Source organism: Pezoporus occidentalis, unplaced genomic scaffold (assembly GCF_034315485.1).
Source record: "Pezoporus occidentalis ecotype Australia unplaced genomic scaffold, CSIRO_AGI_Poc_V1 ctg139, whole genome shotgun sequence".
In the NCBI taxonomy this organism is placed as follows: Eukaryota; Metazoa; Chordata; class Aves; order Psittaciformes; family Psittacidae; genus Pezoporus; species Pezoporus occidentalis.
The window spans coordinates 348,289-370,629 of NW_026913198.1; the positions used below are offsets into that span (position 1 = coordinate 348,289).

General features: G+C 36.1%; 1 protein-coding gene across 3 annotated transcripts in view; it reads left to right on the top strand.

Moving 5' to 3' along the window:
• MAP3K1 (mitogen-activated protein kinase kinase kinase 1) overlaps nucleotides 1-22,341 on the top strand; it is a 56,779-nt gene that overhangs the window by 29,767 nt on the left and 4,671 nt on the right. For all 3 annotated transcript variants that reach the window (XM_062609510.1, XM_062609511.1, XM_062609509.1), the window contains 16 exons: nucleotides 3,371-3,521; nucleotides 5,932-6,138; nucleotides 7,851-8,051; nucleotides 8,941-9,057; nucleotides 9,610-9,758; nucleotides 12,143-12,264; nucleotides 12,975-13,056; nucleotides 13,181-13,358; nucleotides 14,123-14,413; nucleotides 14,819-14,940; nucleotides 15,995-16,086; nucleotides 16,332-16,521; nucleotides 16,832-18,107; nucleotides 19,012-19,164; nucleotides 20,537-20,699; nucleotides 22,156-22,287. In XM_062609510.1, coding sequence (XP_062465494.1) covers nucleotides 3,371-3,521; nucleotides 5,932-6,138; nucleotides 7,851-8,051; nucleotides 8,941-9,057; nucleotides 9,610-9,758; nucleotides 12,143-12,264; nucleotides 12,975-13,056; nucleotides 13,181-13,358; nucleotides 14,123-14,413; nucleotides 14,819-14,940; nucleotides 15,995-16,086; nucleotides 16,332-16,521; nucleotides 16,832-18,107; nucleotides 19,012-19,164; nucleotides 20,537-20,699; nucleotides 22,156-22,287 — 3,626 coding nt within the window. The remainder of the gene's footprint in view (nucleotides 1-3,370; nucleotides 3,522-5,931; nucleotides 6,139-7,850; nucleotides 8,052-8,940; nucleotides 9,058-9,609; nucleotides 9,759-12,142; nucleotides 12,265-12,974; nucleotides 13,057-13,180; nucleotides 13,359-14,122; nucleotides 14,414-14,818; nucleotides 14,941-15,994; nucleotides 16,087-16,331; nucleotides 16,522-16,831; nucleotides 18,108-19,011; nucleotides 19,165-20,536; nucleotides 20,700-22,155; nucleotides 22,288-22,341) is intronic.

Here is a 22,341-nt window from a genome sequence, read left to right on the forward strand (position 1 = left end):
CCTTTGTAAGAATAATACTTGCAGAGAATAAGTACTAAATTTACTGAGCTATTCAGAAGTGAGTCTTGCTTGTGCATTTCATAGTAGTTTGCTAAATAACAAGTGTATTGCATGCCTTGATTTAAAATATTGAATCATTGATCCATAGAGAGCAAGTTGTTAATGATCTAACTATTCAATTACTCTTCACAAGTCTTCGTAATTAAGACAGAAACAAAGGACAATGTTTTGCTTTCTTTATTGCACAAGATGTTCAGTTGATTCTTTCCATGCAGTACGTTAATCTTATTGTAGTTAGTTTCATAGCTCATGAAGCAAATAGTCCAAAGTGGATAATGCAGTTACTAATGCGCAGACCACTGAGCTTATGCATTAAAAAAAATGGCAGTTGTCACACTGTTGAGCTTGCTTATTACTTTAGAATTAAAATTTAGGTTCCTTTCCTTGGCATTTCTTGACTAGTAATACAGGAGTGATGCTGTTGGTTTGAAACTACCAATGAAAATAATTGAGAAGATCTGTAATGCTGCCCTTTTGGGAGGGTGCAAAGTTTGAAAGTGAAGTTTTATCTGGAATAAAAGGTCACTTGTCTTTTTCTTCTGATGCATGAGAAGCTGAAACATTTGAAAGCAAAATGCTTGCTCCATTGTGAAGCAGGGGTTGGGCTGTTGAGAAACAACAGGCACTGTAGTCAAAGCTAGAGTTTCTCTGAGATTTGGGTTTTGGCCTGCTAATTAGTCACTGCTGTTCAAATAAAGCGCCACCTGGCAGTCACTTCAGCACTTTGTTACCTTGATTTATGAATAGGTTTTGCTGTATGAAGATCAGAATGCTCCCTATGCTGCAGGATTAAATCCTCAGTGGACTATACTCCGGATTTATTATTCATGCGTTGTTCTGAGGTACAGTGATAGGGAGACTGGCAACCGAGCCGTTGTGCATCTTACAGGGAAACTTCAGCTTGCCTGGAATAGATGAGGGGTTTGCTTTAAATTAAATTGAAACAATAAGAATTTTAAAAGTGCAGGTTCAGGGACACAAAATAAAGATTTCTTGTAGTATTCAGGAGCTCTTTGCAGTCACAGGGAAATATTTTTTCCACAGACCTAACAGCATCAGAATAGTCAATAAATATTTTAGCCAAGCTTGAGTTAAAATATGAAGTTTTCTTGAGCACTTCAGGAAACATATTCTATAAAAATACATGTAATACTTCTGCAAAAAATATAATCACGGTTTACTCAGCAAAACCTTTCAGACTTGGTTGGTCTTTCCCACCTGCACAGAGGAACTGCACAAGAGTTCTTTGTGCAGGCAAGAGTAGATCAGTTTAGCTGTCACATGAGAGGAAGATAGCTGCTTCTGCTTTTTAGAGAACAAGCACAGATTGTGAAGCCTCTACTGTTGTATTACATTGTTCAAGGGCCTCTAAAAGGCCTTTTTTTTTATATCAGTAGGGAAGTTAATCATGGTTATATGAACAGATGAAATACTGTGTCATTCTTTCACTCCTGGGATAGTGTTTTCTGTCTTGTACACAAAATACTCGTACAACTAAGACGGTTCATGTAATGGAATAACTAACATAAAAAAGGGTATATTTAAAACTTGAAGCTGTATAATTTCAGAGCTGTACTGTTCTTTAATGCCAAAATTTTTGAATGGATTTTTTGACTGAGGACAAAATATGAAGTTGACCCTTCTTACACATAAGCTGTTCCCTTATTTTAAACTTTTAAGGCACATTCTCCATTTGAAGTCATCCTGCTGCTATTAAATCTTTGTTTGCCATGAACTATCACTACAGGGTTTTCTTTAATCTCTGTTTCTAGAAAGCAATAGTATGGAATTCGGTGCTGGAACATAAATGTCAGTCAGCACTAGTTTTGAAGTTACGCATTAATACTTAACTGCTGAAAAAATCTTAGGTGGATTGTGTTTCTCTGTATAAACATTTTAAAGTCTTTAATTGCTAGACAGAGTTCTGAGTGTCTAAGATCAGTTATTAACAGTAGGTTTAGATGCTGCTTGAAAGAAAATATATTTTGTTTACAGTATCCATCTGCTTATTAAGTTTCAGCACTAAACAGGAAGACTTATTTCCTGCCTCAGAATACTTTGTTTCCTTTGTCTTTACAATGAGAGAAAACAAATATAACAGGAATGCTCCTTCTGACCAGGGAAAACTTGTAATTTTTCTAAGTAGGGTTTTGTCATAGGTAAACCTTAGTAATGCATTGCTGATGCAGATAGGAATTGTAATTTCAACATCTTATTGCAGTGAGTGTTACAGGGAGTATGCTGTAGGTCATCATGGCATACATAAATGTAGTTTGAACTGCGTAGATAAATGTTGTAGAAGCTAAAGGCTACATGCATGAAATCAGCGGTTGAAACTAGTATTACAGCCTTATCTCCTCCCACTTTGAGTTGTGATTTGATTTTTTCAGATAAAATTTCATTTTGAGACTTGGCTTAATCAACTTGCTTACTTTTAAAGACAGCTAACTTCAAGAAGATGGGTGGGGATCATGTGCTGCTGCTTAAGAGTGTGGTTTTCTTGGTGATTTAGTAGATAGCTCAGCAGAGTCAGGAAATCTTCCAGACTCTTCGTATTTTTCAGTGTCTGACAGTGTTTTTTGCTTTTTTGTTGTTGCCAGCAATCACAATGAACTACTTTGCTGTAGTTCAAAAAGCACAAGCCTAAATGGATTACACTTTCATTTTACAGATATGAACTTGCTGTGAATTCTGCTGTAATTATATCTGACTTGAAGAGCTATTGAGTCATCAGTCACTTGGAAAGCAGCTCTCATGGCCAATAGCCATGAGTTTAAACATACATACAGTGTATTAGTTTTGAAGTAGTTTTTTAAGGAAAAGTTCATGTATAGGAAGAGGCACTGTATACATAGTTTCACACTTGTGCACTGTATGAAGGCAAAAAATTTTCACCACTGATTTACATTGATTTTTGTAAACTGTTTTAAGGCAGAGACTGCAAGCTTTGAATTGCCAAAGATTCCACAAACCACCACAATGCTCGTGAAACCTTTGGTGAATTGCATGACATGTAGGGTTATTTTTGTATTGGTTTAGTATTTGCCAAGACTTTCCTTTTTACTGGGTGTCCAAACAGAATATGCATTTTAATGGAATAGCCCTCCAGACAGGTATGCTGCAAATGGCAGACTAGCAAATTATTCTTGAAAGGCTGGCTGCAGTTGGTTGGAAGTAATGTTTTAGCAGCTGCAGTGTAAAGAGAGGGAGAACAGGATGGCACAAAATTTAGGAATGTTAATGGTGGTATACTTTAACCAAAATTAATTGTGTGTATGACTTTTGTTGGTTTTATTTTTCTTTGCTGTAGTCGTGACATGGAGAATAAAGAAACCCTCAGGGGGCTGCAAAAGATGGATGACCGCCCAGAAGAGCGCATGATCAGGGAGAAACTCAAGGCAACATGTATGCCAGCCTGGAAGCATGAATGGCTGGAAAGAAGAAGCAGGAGAGGCCCTGTGGTAGGTGGCACTTACGAAATGGCCATATCTGTAACACCTGTTACAAATTAAAATCCTTTAAATTCCTTTCTATTAGAAATCTTGTTTTTTTAACAATTTGCATACTCATAATTATGGTCCTCCTGTTTTTTTGTTTTTTTTTTTTTTTCAAGTGGTTTAACGGGAAACTGTAGCTGACTTTCTGAAATGTATGCATTTCTTAAGCTGTATCTTTTAGGAAAAAGACATATAGCTGAGCAGCTGACTTGTGTATTATAAAATACTGGGACAACACTGCCCTCTAATGTCTTTAACAATAGCAGCTCCCGTTCATTAGGTTAAAACCCACGCCTATGTGCAAAACTGCACTCTGGTGCTTTATACTCCCTTGATACGTAGAGGTTTCATGACTTCAGTTTTCCTTAGTTGGGAAGTGTTAATCTTCTGTGTATTGAAACAGAAATATATGGAATTTTTACTAGAAGGAAAATCAAACTGCAGTCTTACTAGAACCAGACAAAACCAAACTTGTGTAACTCCTTCACACAAGTCTCAGCTCTGCTAAACTTTGGTTGCCAGAGTATTCAAATAGCCTTTTGGGTAATGCTTTTGAATGAATGGCTCAGAAGTGGTTTTAAGAATTGCAGGTAGATCAAATACAAAACTTATTAACAGAGTAACAATTCTATTTAATATAATGCTCACTAATTAATAGCCATTAGTTATCTGTTGGTGCAGTTGCATTGATTCATGTGATTCCCATATACTGCTTGATGGCAGTGTTAATTTAAAGATAAAAGCATCTGATTCAGTAAAAAAGTGTTTGGGGACAGCTTTTCTAGGACAGAAATAAGAGGGTTCTGTGGTTAACTTTTTGTCATTAGAGAGAACATTGAAAATACTTAGTGCACCAAAAAAACAGTTCTTCAAAGGGTAAAATAACAAAACAGTTCTTTAATAATTTTTAAATGCATCTTGGTTACTGCATAACTTGAAGTTGTTTCCTTTCTCAGGCCACTTCCCTTGAGGTTTCTGGTATAACTTGTCCATAGGCACATGAATCTGCATTCTGACCTTCCAGGAATGTGAAAGCCTTACAGGAATCAGTAGGACTTGGAAAAAAAAAAAGAAAAAAACAAACCAAGAGGCCACCCTGCTTTTTATACTTCTCTTTTGTCGTGTTCACTTTCATAATCAGATGCCAATCTCTTTAAAAACAGTATGATGCCTTTTTAAAGTAAAATGAGCAGTTCTTGGGTCAAGGCTATAAAAGTGGGTTTTCCTACTCTTAGACAGTGCCTAACTACTATGTCACAACCTCCTCATTGTCCTCTTCTCTGTAGCCTGCTGAAACTGAAATGCATTTCTGGATAGTGGAATAGCTTCGGTTCGATGAGTTAAATACTTCAGTTTAAAATAGCATTTGACCTTGTGGATGCAGTCCAAATCATCAGGTAGAAAGGCACTGAGTCTGTGTATGTCTTTCTCCTTGTACCCCAAGCAGAGGAAGCCCCTTCCATTTTTTGCCTAAACCAGAGATCTCTGGAACTTTTAGGAGAGGTCTGCTCTTAACCTGAGGTGTAACCTGGAGCTTCCTTCCAGCTTTGAGTCAAGCTCTAAGACATGGAAACATTTAGAACTAAAATTGAATTACCCTCTGTGACTGCTTTTAATTTGATTCCAAGGGCCTTATGCATTGTGCGCGTCTGAGAGGCAGACAGCCGAAAGTTGTCTTGAAATATTCCATACCTCACTGTCAAAGTGCAGTGTTAGTACAACAAAGCACTTTATTGGGAGCGTATGTACTCACTTCTGCTTGAGCATGTGTCCGCTCTTGTAATGCAGCGCTGTGCACAATAGATTAGCTCAGATACCAGATGTGGCATAGCTGTTTTACTTCTATGGCAGGCAGAAAACCCAGGTGTGCTTCTTATAGAGCACAGTACACCTTAATTCTGCTTCAGTGTCTCCAGGTTTAAAGTAGTTTTTATTTTGCAACAAGCGTGCTGGAAAAATAGCAACCATAGTTTTCTCAATTGATACTGTATAAAACAGATCCAATGTTTTGGCTCTTAATAAGCAGGCAATGCCTGTAGAAAACAGTCTTTTGGCTCCAGCTATCAAAATTGGTGAACTGCTGTTCTTTGAGATGTCATGAATGACAATTATGGAAGTACTTTGAGAATCAAATCAGTTGCTGCTACAACTAATGTAAGCAGCACAAACAGAAAAAAATCTCACTTTTTTTTGTTGCATGTAGATTAAAACATAACCCATATTAGATGTTGATACTAGAATCTAGGAAATAAGCAGACTTCAGATGTCTGGATAATGTATTAATTACATAATGCTAGCAAAACAACTTTTAATGAATTTTGCTGTAGTGTAAAACAATCAGTTTATTACTCTAACATGTTTTAATTTCTGCAAGGTGGTGAAACCTATCCCTGCTAAAGGAGATGGATCAGACATGAACAAACTCTCTTTAGAACCTCAAGCTGAAGGACAAAGTACTGCTTCTTCACCTACACAGAAGGGAAGACGTAGTCCTTCTCCTAGTAGCTCCTCTTCATCTTCATCTAGAACAGTTAAATCTGAATCACCCGGTGTTAGAAGAAAAAGGGTATCTCCAGTGCCTGTAAGTAGCAAGCTGTCATGTAATTTTCAGTTTGCCTATATTCTGCAATCCTTTGCTTACAGAGGCAATTAATCCTCCTTGTGTAGGGCAAAATGCTGATACAAATGGGTTATGACAGGATATCACTTGAGTGAGATATGCAGAGCGTCTGATGTTACATTTCTCGTGTATGCAGTTTTAGTCTCTGAAGTTTGAGGTTTTTGTTACTTCAGTCCTGCTTTAAATTTTTATTTGTAGGAAATAATATAGATACTTAGTCATGAAGACGTGTATTTGCTCTTAACTTGATTTGCACAAGGAGGTGCTAATACTTCGGGTTTTTTCCTGCAGTTTTGCATGTCAGTTCTCCAGGCAGGTATATTCCATCAGGGACAGCATTATTGACTGTATTAAGATTCCTGCAGAAAAGCATTACTGGTATGCTATTTGTGATCCTCTATTCCAGAACTGATCTTTATGTACAGATTAATAAGATTTATGATATATGCTTTGTTAGTAGACTAAACTCTGTTATGGCATTTGAGAAGATCTGGAATAGAATCTCTTGAGCAATAGTAACTGACTTCATTAAAGAAGATCAAGAGTATAATGTTTTGAGTGACAGTATTTAATGGGTTTCCTTGTTATAAAAATGCTCATCCACAATTAAGCTTCAGTTGACTTGTCTAAAACTTCACAGTGAATTACAGCAAGAATAGAGTCTTATTTGCTTTTATTGTCCTGTTGCTCTAAACAAGGTTTCAAAACCAAAATCTGTACTGCCATTCCACATTCCTCTGAACTGGAAATGAGTATCACAAGTTACAGTACTTCTCTTGACAAGAGAAATTGAAAGGGGGGGGGGCGGGGCAGAAAACCAACCAGAAAAAAAAATGGAAAATTCAAAACCCCACCAAACTACTTAGACTTTGATCCATATTTACTTGATTGGTTTTCTTTGTTTTACCTTAACCTTTCACATGGAAAACCTTAGAAGTCTAGACTGTCTCTTACTCGTCTGATGGACAGTAAGTTTATTATAACTTGTATTGTAAAATAAAATTCAAAGTGGATGTAAATCAAAGCAGAAGAGCTGAAGTTCAACAAAGTCATTAATGCATATTGTAGCATTAGAAAGGTGAAGAATTTAAATGAAAAAACGTTTAAAAATGTTTAGGCCATTGAATTTTTGATCATGGGCAAATGAAACACAAAAAACCATCCTGAGCTGAAAGTTGCTTTAATTGTGCAAAGGAGAGGAAGCTGTGTCCTTTTTCCTTTTCTTTGGAATTTCTTTTGTTCTTCATTGACTGTATGTTCCCTTTTGTAAACTGTAGTCATAGGATTTCCTCATTTCTGAAGTGTGTTAGCATTATAACCTTATATAACAATTTCCTCTATTAAGTCACAAGTCTATGATTATCTTCTGATTGAATTATACTTGATAATTCCATAGTAATATGGTAAGGCAACCAATGAAGGCTTGAAAACAGAAGCAATTTAAAAGACTTCTGTAATAATGAAAAAATTTCAGTTACCAAAAGCTTCAGTTTTCCTTCTGCCCTCAAATTCTGGGCATGGAAGAAAAGAAATCCTTTTATTATCATACAGTCTAAGCAGGTTTTCATAGTTTCAGGGACCAACAAAACCCAACAAAATATACCCCACCAAATCAGCACCTAATTAAACTTGGTGTAATCCTGGAAATGCTTATGATGGTACTGCATATTTAGTTTCAGACTGGACGAATAACACCACCTCGACGAGCTCCATCTCCAGATGGCTTCTCTCCATACAGCCCTGAGGAAACAAATCGTCGTGTCAACAAAGTTATGCGAGCCAGGCTGTACTTGCTGCAACAGATAGGACCCAACTCTTTCTTAATTGGAGGAGACAGCCCTGACAACAAATACAGAGTGTTTATTGGGCCTCAGGTAGAGAACATCTTTGTGTTGTCTGTAGCTTTTATTAATTTAGACTTTATGTATTTATTTATTTACTCTTGGAAAACTGTTCAAAACCAAATTAGGTCAAGTTAGTTGCCAACCATGATAATGGCTGTGCAAAGTAATGTTTAAAAGTTGTAATCTGTGCTGATGTAATGTAGTGATCAGCTTATATTTTGTCAAATACATAGCAAGTATCTTAGTTTTGTCTTAAGTCTGTCTTTAAAGAAAGACTCCAGTCTTTTTCTCCTTCCTAGAAATGGCTTCAAATTATGTCTTAAGTACTTCAGTAAGAATTTGGCCGCTTCATTTTCCTAGTTTCTCACTCTGAAACACTTTATCCCATCTGTTCATGGGATATATATAAATGACAAGCACATAACATCATTCCTTTAATATTGTGATAACTTCGTTAATAATACCCAAAGTGAGGTCCTTTTTGTAGACTTTAATAGTACTAATTTGATGCTGCATTAGGGAATATTTAGGGTTTTGAGTAAACAGACGCATCTCATTTAAGTTTGATTGCTGTCATGTTATGGGTATATGGAGATTATATGCATAAATTCTTTCCAGTAGGAAGCATAGCAAGAACTTCAGTCAGTGTTAAAAAAAAAAAAAAGTTGGTAAAAAAAAAAAATCAGTTGAAAACTGATGTTGTAATTTTCTGCTTTTCACTGTATATTCCCGAATAATGCTTTAGGAAATATTGTAGACTGTGTAAGCCATTTATGCCTATATGTGAAATATTTTGCATTAACTTTTTTTTTCTTCTCAGGGCTGGGGGGCAGTGTACATTCTGTGATGCATTTGAATGTGTGAAATTATCTATGTAACTATCAATTCAGTAGAGCTTTAGCATATACTTTCTTTGCAGACTTGTAGCTGTGGCCGTGGGACGTTTTGTATTCATCTGCTGTTTGTTATGCTGCGTGTGTTCCAGCTTGAACCCTCAGATCCAATGCTCTGGAGAAAGACACTGAAAAACTTTGAGGTAATCGATTTCTAAAAGATCTAACAGCAGATCTAAAATATACACTCTAGGTAAAAGTCTTTAGGACAGTATCTTAAAAATGCTGAAAGCCATTGCTTTGAAAAGCAATAAGAATATATGTTTTTAATTATATCTTTAATTCAATCTCAAGAGCTCTCTAAATAGAAAGAAAGCTGAAAATAAGAGACATGACTAAGAGGAACAGTGGAGAGCTGTAGTTTAGTGAGCAATTCAAATTCTGGATTTTCTGCTCAAGTTTGTATACCTGTCTAACCAATTAGCTGAAAAATAAACAGAATGAGGGTCTTCAGAAGTAATAGTGTGTATACTTAAAGCTCTTGTTTAGTAAGCAAATAAGTTTTTTCTTGTAAAGTGTCTTCTTTGATCTGTTTGTTAGACTTGTGAAATTCTTGCTGCTGCTACTACTGCTAATGCATTATTGTGAAGGTGAATAGAAATTTTGTAGCAGTAGTTAAACTTTGGTAATGTTACTTTTAATTACAAGCTATTCATAGCATAAATACAACTGTTGCTATCTCTTTCTGATGTTAGGTTGAGAGTTTGTTCCAGAAATATCACAGTAGGCGTAGCTCGAGGATCAAAGCTCCATCTCGTAACACCATCCAGAAGTTTGTCTCACGCATGTCAAATTCTCATACATTGTCATCATCTAGTACTTCTACATCTAGTTCAGAAAACAGGTTAGTATTTTTCTAAGGGAATTAAAAGCTTTATTCTGTAATTTTCTTTGAATTTTGGAGGTTTAGAGTCACCTGCATTCTTTTCTGTTGAAAGCTGCTTTCATTTCAAGCCATGTTAAGTCTCTGTATTTGCAAACAATTGACTCAAGCATGCGTTAGTCACTGTGGGACCAAGTGGGCATATTTGCTTTAAAACCCTGTTTGAAAAATATTAGGTAGAGCTGTAGAAAGTTTTTAGTTTTGTTTGGTTTTTTTTTCTATTTTTTTTCTATTTTTTTTTTTTTATTTTTTGGACCTTTTATGAATTTGGAAAACAAACTTCTGAAATGTAAGTGCATGTATTAACCTTGGAAACCTATTTGTGTGCATTTGTTCAAATACAGCACTTGTGCAGAAGTTGAGAAATGAAGAAACAGGATTTTTCTTTTTCTCTTACCCCACTTTGGAGAATGCTTGTGTCTGTGATAGTATGCTGCAAAACTTTGGGGCAAATGCACTCTGTTTGTGTAAACATATATAAAATACAGGTTTACTTACATTTTTATATATGTATATATAAAAAAAATCATCACCTAAAATGGGTGGGTACATTATTTTGAGAGCTGTTAATCTATTAATTTTTTTAAAGTTGATATAATATTAAGCAGTGCCTTATTTATCAATGTTAAGTGAAGTTTGATTCTTCAGTTATTTTTCCCCTGACTCCTTCTACTTGAGTGCTTTTGCATATTCTTTTCCTTGATTTTGAAAAGATAATGGTTAATTTTTAAACAAGTGAGCTGTCCATTCATTGCTGGGTGGGCTAAACAACCTCTAGAATTGTCAAACTATAGAAGGCAACCTAAATTGTGTCGTGAGTAAAGTGAAGCATAATTTAAGGAGTACATTGATAGGTTACTTTGTGATAATAAGCTTATAGTTAGATTAATATATTCAGACAGGTTTATAATCCTGATGTACAGATTGAGACCTTCATTTCCTATCATCTTTTATTTATTTTTCCAGCTTGCTCAATTGTGTCAGCGTAAAAAAAAATTGATAAACAAAGCAGTTAAATACGTAGTTTCCTCTGGAACTACTTATCTGTCAAGCCAGTTCCTTTAAAAAAGGAACTTTTTTAAATTTTATTTTATAGAATTGGCTTCATTGGACTGTGAACTTCACTACAATAGTTCTCATTTTTACAGGATGAAAGATTTTTCAGCTGTTTCACAGTACAGCTGATATTAGTTCCTAGCATTACTGGTTCCATGAGATAAGTTACTGTTTTGTGCAAGTCTAATCTTGCATGATGTAAGTATGTGAGCATCAGCTTCGAGATAAGAGTTTACTCTGTTCTTGTAATTATTGTGGCTTGCAAATATCTTCAGTTTATTGCTAATTCTTCAAAAACAAGGTTTAATTTAATACTTGCCTTTCTGTACTTGCTGTGGAAATGAGTTTGTAAGATTATTTTTGTGGATTTTTCAAGGCAAAAAGCATCAACCATTTGCAAGGAAGTAGAAGTAAATATACGTATATAGAAATTAAGCATGAACAAATTAATTTAAAGATACATCAGGTATGGGGTTCCAGCAGACTTCTGGACACTCACAAATTATAACTTAAATTTTTGCTGTGAATAGTAAGCTTTGTACATTTAAACAATATTACTGAAGATTAAAATCTGTGTTTTTCACTATGTGTTGTTTAAATTCAGAATAATTTTTCTAAGTCTTTTGTGATATGTACTTAAAAATTAAGGTGAGGATAAACAAAGTGGAAGCAAGTGTAAAATAGAAATTTTTTTTAAAACAAGCTACATGTGATGTGTGTTCACATGTATCTGCTGCATCTGTTTCTGCTAGTGGCAGAGAATTATTGAGGGGCTGTTAACTTCTGGTAATTTTTTGTGTACTATGTAAGTTTGTTAAATAGTATTTACAGTTTCCTGTAATGGGCTAAAAACTACCTTGTGACTCAATACTGTGAAAGGATTGTGATAAAAAAAAAATGTGGGTAGCTTTCAAAATAGAAAACAATCAAGTTTTTTTCGAAACCAGATGATGAGTAAAAACGTAAAGGTCGGTTCATTTTAAGAAGAAACCTTAGAGGAAAAAAGTGCCCAGCACTGGGCCTTTCAATCTGATTGGTATCTGACCTTGTTTGAAGAGTTGTCATGGGTTTTATGACTTTCATTTTAACAAAGTGTTGTCTGTACTCAGTGCTTCTAAAGTTTGATGGCTTAATTACTCAGACCAAAGTTCAGCAGTATGATTTGTAAATAACTGTAGTTATTCATAAGTGACTTTTTCAAAGCTGGAAGTTGTTCTTTTTTTCACTGTTACAGGCTGTTCTGAATTCTGATACACCACTTTTACAATCACAAATATCTATTTTTGTAGCATGAAGGATGAAGAAGAACAGATGTGCCCCATTTGTTTGTTAGGCATGCTGGATGAAGAAAGCCTAACTGTGTGTGAAGATGGCTGCAGGAACAAATTACACCACCACTGCATGTCAATATGTACGTTGTCATCTTTGTCTGAAGTTCTGGTGACTCTAAATGTGCAAAAGTTTTACAACTTAGTGTGTTTTCATTGTTTTTTTTGTTTAAGTCAAAAAAAAAAAAACAACCCCAAACCTGCTCATAAGTCATGACTGGTATTTCTATGTGAGAGTTTGGTATCATTGAGGTACTGTTGATGTTCCTTACTTAATCAGCTATTCACAAATAAAATATGTAATTTGATGCTTTGAGAAAGAAGTTAACTGCGGGGCTAGAGGTTTGAGCCTCTTTCGCCTGAGTGAAAAGACTATGTCCAGTTTGAGCAATGTTAGGAGTAGATTTTTAGATTTATAGATTATATAGTGAATTACGAAGTATGCTTACATGCTACATTAAGTATATGAATACTTACATTTTGCTTTAACAAAAAAAAAATCCATCTCCTGTATTTTAATACTTTTGAAAAAATTGCCTATATTTGAGGTTCAAAAGGAAATGCATTTCAGTTCATAACTTTAAATGTTAATTGTAGTGATAAACTGAAGCATTCCTTCATGCAAAAAAAAAGTGTAAATTCCTGTATTTATCAGGCTGCTGCAAATGGCTCAGTTCAGAAGTGTCTATGCTGAAACTAACATTCTTCAGTAGAACTTTAAACCAGAAGATGGCGTTACTGTTTCTATACACTGTAGAACAGAAGTCTGCATTATCCTGTTGCTGTGTTTCAGGGGCAGAAGAATGCAGAAGAAACAGAGAGCCACTTATTTGTCCTCTTTGCAGATCTAAATGGAGATCTCATGATTTCTATAGGTAAGGATTTAGTCTGTGTATAACAAACTGTTTCTGGATCCTAAGCTGATGTTCCCAAACATGTTGAAGTATTTACTTCAGTACGTTTAATTTGTTAATCCACATCATTTGTTGTGCTCTGTAGTCATGAATTGCCAAGCCCTGTGGATTCTTCTGTTCTCCGTATGGTTCAGCAACAAACTCAGCAGCAGTCTACAGCTGGATCACAGAGAAGAACCCAAGATAGCAGTTTCAACCTTACTCATTATGGAGTCCAGCAGGTCCCTTCTGCCTATAAAGATTTAGCTGAGCCATGGATTCAGGTAATCTTACTTTATATAAGAAGCTTCAAATGTAAAAACTGATTTTTGACTGGTTTTGCCAGATTCATCATAGCAATTCAGAAATTTTATTCTAAATCCTATCAGCTTTGTAGTTGATTGGAAAGCATTATATTTAATGTGCATAAGAGGAGAAGGTTTTCCAGTCTTGTTTAACTGGAGTTTCAGTTTTGGACTTCATCTCAGGCCCCAAATGAAGGGTCCATGTAATAAAATGTAGTATTCTAATTTTGCCTGTGCAAGTGTGACATCAATACAAAGCTGGCATTTGTTGTTACTCAAGTTGTGCTACAAGAGCTGAATGACATTCTAGTTAACATCTTCTAGAGGTGGGTTCAGCAGAGCAGGGGGTCACACACTTAAAAGTGGGAGAACTTGTATTGCCTTTATTTCTGCTGTTGTTTTTGTCCAGTGTAGCTGCATTGTTAATATCTGTGTCTAGAAACAAACTCCATAGTGCGTAATTAAAATTCAGAGTGAATGAAACCATGCAGTCATCCCCTTACTTCTTTTAAGAAAGTTTTTGAAGAACCAATAACTTACCATTTATGACGTTTCTTTTCTGTCACAGAATCTTTTTTTTAAGACACTGTACCTTCTTACACATTTTTATTGTCAGGCTTCTTGAGGTGTGTGTTTGTTTTTCACCAGAAACATTTGTTTGTTGTTCTTGATTTCTCTTCTTGGGTACTTAAGTTGCAGTATCACTCAGTTTGACTTCTGTAATGTTGCTTGTTCCTTGGCAGGTATTTGGGATGGAGTTAGTTGGCTGTTTGTTTTCTCGGAACTGGAATATACGAGAGATGGCGCTTAGACGTCTTTCCCATGATGTTAGTGGTGCTCTATTACTGGCTAATGGTGAAAGCACAGGAAATTCTGGAAGTAGCAATGGAAACAACACAAGTGCTGGAGCTCTGGGAGCAGCTAGTGGGTCATCTCAGACCAGTATCTCAGGAGATGTGGTGGTGGAATCCTGCTGCAGTGTGCTGTCCATGGTCTGTGCTGACCCTGTCTACAAAGTGTATGTTGCTGCTTTAGTAAGTAGTTGTTTTCTTGTTGTATCCTAGTAGGGAAGGGAAAGGGAGGTGATGGATGAAGTCAGGAACCCTAGTAATCATTGTCGGGCACCACTGATAACTTTTAACCATCATCTGAAATTGGGATGACCAGAATCCTCAGCAAGAGTGAAATGATGTAACTCCACTGGCCAAGTAAAAGGAAATGCTTACTGCAGTGCTAACATTAACAGTACTTGTATGATTAGGTTCTTTCCAGTCTCAAAAGATACATGACTACTCTTAACAGTGAACATGTAGTAAGCTGTTTATCATTTGAATGTTTCACTGGTATTTTGAATGCAATTTATGTAAAACTATTTAAAACTCTTTAAAAATATGTACCTGATTTAATTTCCTGGGTATTGTTTTTTTCCTTCCTCTTAGAAAACTCTGAGAGCCATGCTGGTGTATACTCCCTGTCATACTTTGGCAGAGAGGACTAAACTACAGCGACTTCTCAAGCCAGTTGTAGAGACAATATTAGTTAAATGTGCTGATGCCAACAGGTATGATGTCTTACAAACTTCACATTCCTTTTGGATTGTTACTGAAATGTCTTCAAGCTTCATTTATGCAATTTATGTGGAACTAGGAGACCATTTGTAGTTGGGGATGAAATGTGTGAATTGTAAGTATAAATATATCATGTTAAAGTCTGAGTGCTACCAGCAAACATTTGGCTTTAAATATGCAGGTTTTGAAGGCACCTCACTGTACTTTTCTAAAACTCACAGATCTTAGATGATACTTTCATAAGGCCTTTTTCTCCCTTAAAGTAAAGGAAGATGTTAGGTGCAGTCAGGGACCATCCCATCCATCTCGGATGATATTGTTTTGGTTTAATGCACCTTTAAGCAGTCAGCAAGTACCCTTCAGCAAGTACCAGTCATGTGTTTCCTACTTCAGCAAAAGCTGTTGTACATCTGTGCCATGAAGTGTTAATGTAACACTTCTACTTCCGTTTTTTTTTTTTTTTTTTTTTACAATGTGATATTAGGAGATAGCTGTTGTGAGTAAATGCCCTTGGCATTTCTGGCTTGAGTAGTCCTTGTCTTCCTGTCCTTAGCTAAACAGTTTGATTTGCTGCACCAACCATTTCTTCTTTACATGTGCTGTAAGATAGATGCAGAAGTCCACCAGCTTGATTTTGTGCCTGTTTAGGTTTGGTTCCTAAGCAGCATTTCATCTGATACTGTAGCTAGAGATGCTCAGGCAATAGTCTAGCAATAGAATATCTAAAGTTAAGGGAATAAGTGAAATCAGACTGCTCCTGGATGCCTGTTTTTGCAAGAGGAAGAGTTCCTACTTGTTTTTTTGTTTATTAGTGATAGACATTACACTTCTGGAAGTATCCTTGTAAAAAATCCTACAACTATTGGTAGGTTACAGATGGGATTATAGATGGGATTATACAGATTATAGAAATCATTAGGAATAAAGTGATGTGAAATTCTTTTCCACACACAATTCTAAGCTAATGATTATTGTAATATAATTGTTAGTCTGTTTTTCTCTGAAAGCATCTACTAAGAGAGTTACTTTTATTTTAATTTCTTATAGTCGAACAAGTCAACTTTCAGTCTCAACACTATTGGAGATGTGTAAAGGCCAAGCAGGCGAGCTGGCAGTTGGGAGAGAAATACTTAAATCTGGTAATAATAGCTTTTCATATATAAATGAATTATAACTATAAGCAAATACACAGAAGTGTTTTAAATTTAATACAGGATTTATTCAGTATCAGCATGACAAAGAGAATAATATTTCAGCAATTTGGGAGGGGAATAATTTGGGCACACAATGTGTATTTCTGTACAGTACAGTCCTGATATTTATTTAACTAAGATATTTGATTGTGAACATATCTAATCCTTAATTTATCAACTTTATTTTGTAGGATCCATTGGTATAGGTGGTGTCGATTATGTCTTAACTTGTATTCTTGGAACCCAAACCGAAACTAGCAACTGGCAAGCACTACTGGGGCGACTCTGTCTAATAGACAGACTTCTGTTGGAATTTCCTGGTGAATTTTATCCCCACATTGTCTGTGGAGATGTTCTGCAGGCTGACACTGTAGTAGACAGGTATTTGCTTACACTATGTGACTATTACTCTTTGTAGTTGAATGTGTTGTTAGTGACTTCTTAAAAAAAAACAGCTGTTCCAAGTCCTGTAAACAAATAGTATATGTTTATATGCAAAAGTGTCCTTACTGTAGAGAGTATATGGTTGCCTTTTTTTAAAACTTCTGACCTGTGAATCAGTTTTGAAGCACCAGTGTAGCAATAAGTCTCCTTTCTGCTAAATAGCTAAATAAGTTCTCTTGAAATGGCTTTCTTGGCACTAATTAACTCAAACATACTGGTTTATGAAACACCTCTTTTCATTTTTTAGGTATAAGAAACTTCTTTCCCTCTTGACTTTCGCCTTGCAGTCAATTGACAATTCCCACTCAATGGTTGGTAAACTATCACGGAGAGTATTTTTGAGTGCAGCAAGAATGGTGGCAAGAGTGCCCCATGTTTTTGTAAAGCTGTTAGAAATGTTGAGTGTGACAAGCTCCACTCATTATGCAAGGATGCGCCGACGTCTGATGGCAATAGCAGATGAAATGGAAATTGCAGAAGCCATCCAGCTAGGCATGGAAGACATGCACTCTGGGGAATGCCAACATGAAGACTTTTTGCAGCCACCTGTACCAGATAACTCTCCAGAAGCCACAGAAAGTAATACTCCTAACAATACTGTCCAGTTATCAGGGAAAAGTGGGAAAGGGTTAAGCGATAAAAAAATGAGTGCAAGTCCAGAGGATGTTTCTGAGATGCTGGCTGGCCTTGCTGTGGGACTTCCTGTTTCACCAGCAACCACTGAGCAACCAAAGCCAGCCATTCAAACAAAAGGAAAAACCCCCAGTCAGTGTTTGAACTCCTCTCCCTCATCCAGTCATCCCCAGTCAGTATTCCCAACACTTCTGTCTCCTTCAAACCCATCTGTATCAGCTGGCACTGTAACAGATGTCTCTAAACTCAGAACTCCAGGATTTGTGCCCTGCAAAATCCCCTCACCTTCTCCTCAAACACAGCGGAAACTTTCTCTCCAGTTTCAGAGAAGCTATTGTGAAAATAAAGAATCAGAGAAGCTCTCTCCAGTTTTTACCCAAGCCAGGCCATTGCCATCCAGTCACATACGCAGGCCAAAGCCATCACGGCCCACCCCAGGTGATGTGAACAAGCAGGGAGAAACCTTAAAAAAGAGTATGACACTTGATCTGAATGATATTTCACAGTGTGATGGCAATAGTAATAGTAGCAGTGCAGTTATACCGAGTGAAGAGACGGTGTTTACACCAGTAGATGAAAAATGTCGATTGGATGTTAATGCAGAGCTCAATTCTAGTATTGAGGACTTGCTCGAGGCCTCCATGCCAACGAGTGATGGCACAGTTACATTCAAGTCTGAAGTTGCAGTTCTTTCTCCTGAGCGGGCAGAAAATGATGATACTTACAAAGATGATGTAAATCATAATCAGAAATGCAAAGAAAAGATGGAAGCTGAAGAGGAGGAAGCTTTAGCTATTGCTATGGCAATGTCAGCCTCTCAAGATGCTCTGCCAGTAATCCCCCAACTACAGGTCGAAAATGGTGAAGATATCATAATAATTCAGCAGGATGTAAGTATACGCATGGGAATTTAGCCTAAGTCATAATTGAGATTCACTGAATTTATAAAGTAGGGCTGTTTTATTTCTAAAGTTACACAACACACAAAGGTGCTCAATACCTTCTCATAAGAGTTAGGATATAAACATGTTGCCAGTTGAGGGTGCTGACAAGACTTCTTTCATGTTATTAACAAGGTCAGAGAGGTTATTTGGAAGAGAAACATATATATATGCTTATGTCATATACCAGCCTTTCAAAAGGCAGAAAAGTAGAAACTGGGAAATCAGAAAATAAGAGCAAAGTTTTTAAGTAGAACTGTGCTGAATCTTAATGCTGATCTACTTTGAAGGCAGTTGTATAAAAGCAAACAAGTTTCTGAAAGAAAAGGTAGAGTTGGAAGAGATTTTGTTGTCAGTGCACCTTGAGAGAGAAGATGCAAGATCCTTTAGGAGTCAGAAAAAACATTCTTGTTTGTAAATATACAAAAGCCTAAGAAATAAAAATCAAGAAGTATTTTATTTGTGATCCTTTGAATGATTTAACAATATGTGAAGCATAAAATGGGGGAAGTAAGTAAAAGAAACATTATTTTGGTTCTGCTTACTATAGGGGCTGATGAAAACCTTAACTAGATGTGAGATCAAGAATGAAAAAGAGGTCTTGCTTCCAGTTGTGTCATTAAATCTTGCCTTTCTTCTTTGGATAGTAACGTAGAGGCAGCTGTGTTCTTGCATACAGTAGAAGTACGTGGACTACAGAATACACTGGTGTTCCGATCTCAGCTAAAAGTATATGACCTGCAGAACACAGAACTGTAGGGGAGAAGCATAAGAGCTTGGATATTTCATGACATTCCAGGATGTCTACATTTTAGGTGCATGCTGGTAAATTGATTTCAAATTTAATTTGCAGACACCAGAAACCCTGCCTGGACATACCAAAGCAAAACACCATTACAGAGAAGATTCAGAATGGCTTAAAGGTCAGCAAATTGGTCTTGGAGCTTTCTCTTCCTGTTACCAAGCTCAAGATGTAGGAACAGGGACATTAATGGCTGTAAAACAGGTAAGTATTTCAAATACTCCACTTTCCTGAATATATTGTGCTTGTTTTTCTTCAATATTTCTTTGGAATATTAAAGCTCTCTGCTCTCACAGACTTCTTGTATTCCTTGCTTCCTATGCTCCCTGTTATTTTCTCGCATAACAAAATCTACATGCATATTAACATAACATTTTCAGGTTTTTACTTCTCCTTAAACTGAAAGCAAACAAACAAAAACCGCTGTACTTTTTTATATGTTGCACACTTTTTTCATAATTCTTCAAATGCATATTTATTAATTCCATAAATGAGTGACAGGAACGCAGCCCAGATTTCCTGATTCCAAATAAATCCCATATATGCAAGGTAGCTATTAAAAGTAGTTTCCCCTTACTTGTCAAGTTGCTTTTTGTTTGTTGGTTTGTTTTTTTTTTTCCAGAAAATAGTTTCAGCAGAGGAAATGTAGCTTAATATTTTTTTCCACTGATCTAACAGCAGACTTTAAGGCAACTGTTTTTAATACTTAAATGAATAAACACAGAATTGTGACTGTGAAGAGGCTCAAATACACATTCTTCACTCAAGATTCTTGGAAGGTTCTAGGTGTGAGTAAATCTTTGACACTTAAGGTGCCCTAGGTCTAAGTCAGTGATGCCAACATAGAGAATCTTAGTCCTAACATTTCAGTCTAGAATTGATAAGAAACTTAGTTAGGGAATTCAGCAATTTCAAGACATTTAGTCAAGGAAAAAATCTGCCGTCAGCTATTCAAGCTTTGAAACTCTCTTGTTTGTGAAAGAGTAGGACTGTCCATGTAGTTGTTTGGGCTTCTCCTAGAGATACAGAGTTGATTCTGGTGCCCAGATGACATTCTCTGCAGCATATTGTTGTTTCAGATTTAATACGGGTCAGAGCTGGGATTCGCTCCAGTTCCATTACATGACTTCTGATCTGTTTCCCTCACCACCATCGCACCCCCACTGAATTTCTGGGATAAAAGACTTAGTTATGAAACAGCTAGTATGGCATTAAAATCATAAAATTCTGACAAATAACATTGTCATAATCACATTTTGAGTCTTATCTTTCTTCCTTTTCTTCAACATCTGGAATTTTTTTTTCCTAGTTGATGCAGAGGAGAGTGAAGAGGGAAATTTCCTCACTCCATTCTTGGAGATATTTTTGTTAATATTTTCCCAGAAGATCACTCTTAATTTTCTGTGACTGTCTCACATGGAGATACATTCAGCTGAAGAAGCTTGAGATAAAAGAATACTTGCTTTTTACAGATAGTGAAAAGGGACAGAAAACCATCCATTCTTGTTACTGTAATGATGGGGGGTTTACAAGACTGGTAAATTATATAAGTCTGAATACCTGTGTTTCGAAACAGGTGACGTATGTCAGGAACACATCATCTGAGCAAGAAGAGGTAGTTGAAGCACTAAGAGAAGAAATAAGAATGATGAGTCATCTGAACCATCCTAACATCATTCGAATGTTGGGTGCTACATGTGAGAAGAGCAACTATAACCTCTTTATTGAATGGATGGCAGGTAAACAACTACTGTGCCAAAGAAAATGAAGATATTGGTTGAGTGTAGAACTATGTAATTTCATACTGCGTTTTGCATCACTTTAGTTTGCAAATTCGTATCTTCATTGCTCTTGGTAACCAGTATAAAAGTCTACTTACAGAACAGCTTAAGTGGTCATAGCAACACTCTCACTGGTGCATCCTTTTTGTTTTAGATTTGGAATTTTCCATACCTAATCTGTGATGCAGTTAAAGCAGTAGGAAGCCCTGAACAAAAGTTCTACTTTTTCCTCACTTTCTAAATTCAAATGGAGAATTAGAAACTTTGCATTGAAACAGGCTGCCCAGGGCAGTGGTAGAATCACTGTCCCTGGAAGTGTTCAAAAGCCATGTAGTGTTTAGTGACATGGTTTAGTGGTAGACTTGGCAGTCCTAGGGTAATGGTTGGATTTAATGATCCTAAAGGTCTCTTCTAGCCTGGCTGATTCTATGATTCTAAACTGTTGAATTTTTGGTGCATTTTTTCTATAAAGTTTGGAATACCTGTCACTTGTTTTTGTCCCAAGTGTTTTCATAAAAATTGTCTGAGGTAACAAGCCAAAGACATTTAAGAACTTAAAGTAATTTAGTAATAAGTATTATTATTATTATTATTATATTATATATATAATAATATATTATTATAAGGAAAAACATGTTCAAATCTCTAGTTGTTTAGTATCAAATAGTAAAATCTTTTCATTATTGTAGAAGCAGGGATAAGAAAGTCTGTATTTTTTTTTTAAACTAATTTTGTGATGAGGTTATATGTCCAGTTTGCCAAGACTATATTTGGTGTTATATATGCTGTTATTTCTTACAAAAGGAAGCATTGCCCCTTAACTTACATTCTTTGGCAGAAACCACTTAGCAATACCTAAGTGCTAACAAGCAAGGCCCAAGTATGTGTTATTACAAGAAGTAGTGCAGAAAATATTTTCTCAAAACTAAGGGTGGGGTTTTTTTGAGTATAATTTTCCTGACATAATATTTAAATAATAAAATACCTCATTCAAGCCTAACTTCTATTAGAATACTTTGAGAGGCACAATGGAAATAAAAAATCTTGAGGATTTATATACCAGCTGGGGGAGAAGAGGGGTAAGAGGTAGATAATACTTTTTCTTGCTTTTCTGCTTGCTTCTGTATACTAGTACTTGGGCAGAAACAGAAGTAAATTAAGATCCTCAGAGGGAGTGCTTGCTGGAGGCACTTATCTGTTGCCCCGAAGAAAGCTGCTGTTAATGCAAAATATGGATAAATATGTGTCTTTGTGTACAGTTCCAGTTAGAAAGTAATTAAGTGTATTACTTTCTGCCTATAAAACTTATCTTATGTGTTGGGGGAGGAAATATAAGTTAGTTCCAATATCAGGAAGCAGTGCTGCATTCTACTAATAAAAAAATGTAAGTGATCATAAAATGTTCTATTTCTAGGGGGCTCAGTTGCTCATTTGTTAAGTAAATATGGAGCCTTCAAAGAATCGGTTATTATTAATTACACAGAACAACTGCTACGTGGCCTTTCTTACCTCCATGAGAACCAGATAATCCATAGAGATGTTAAAGGTAAGAATTACCTGGAATGTCTTTTCAAATGGTATATTCAGAAAGCAGCAACCT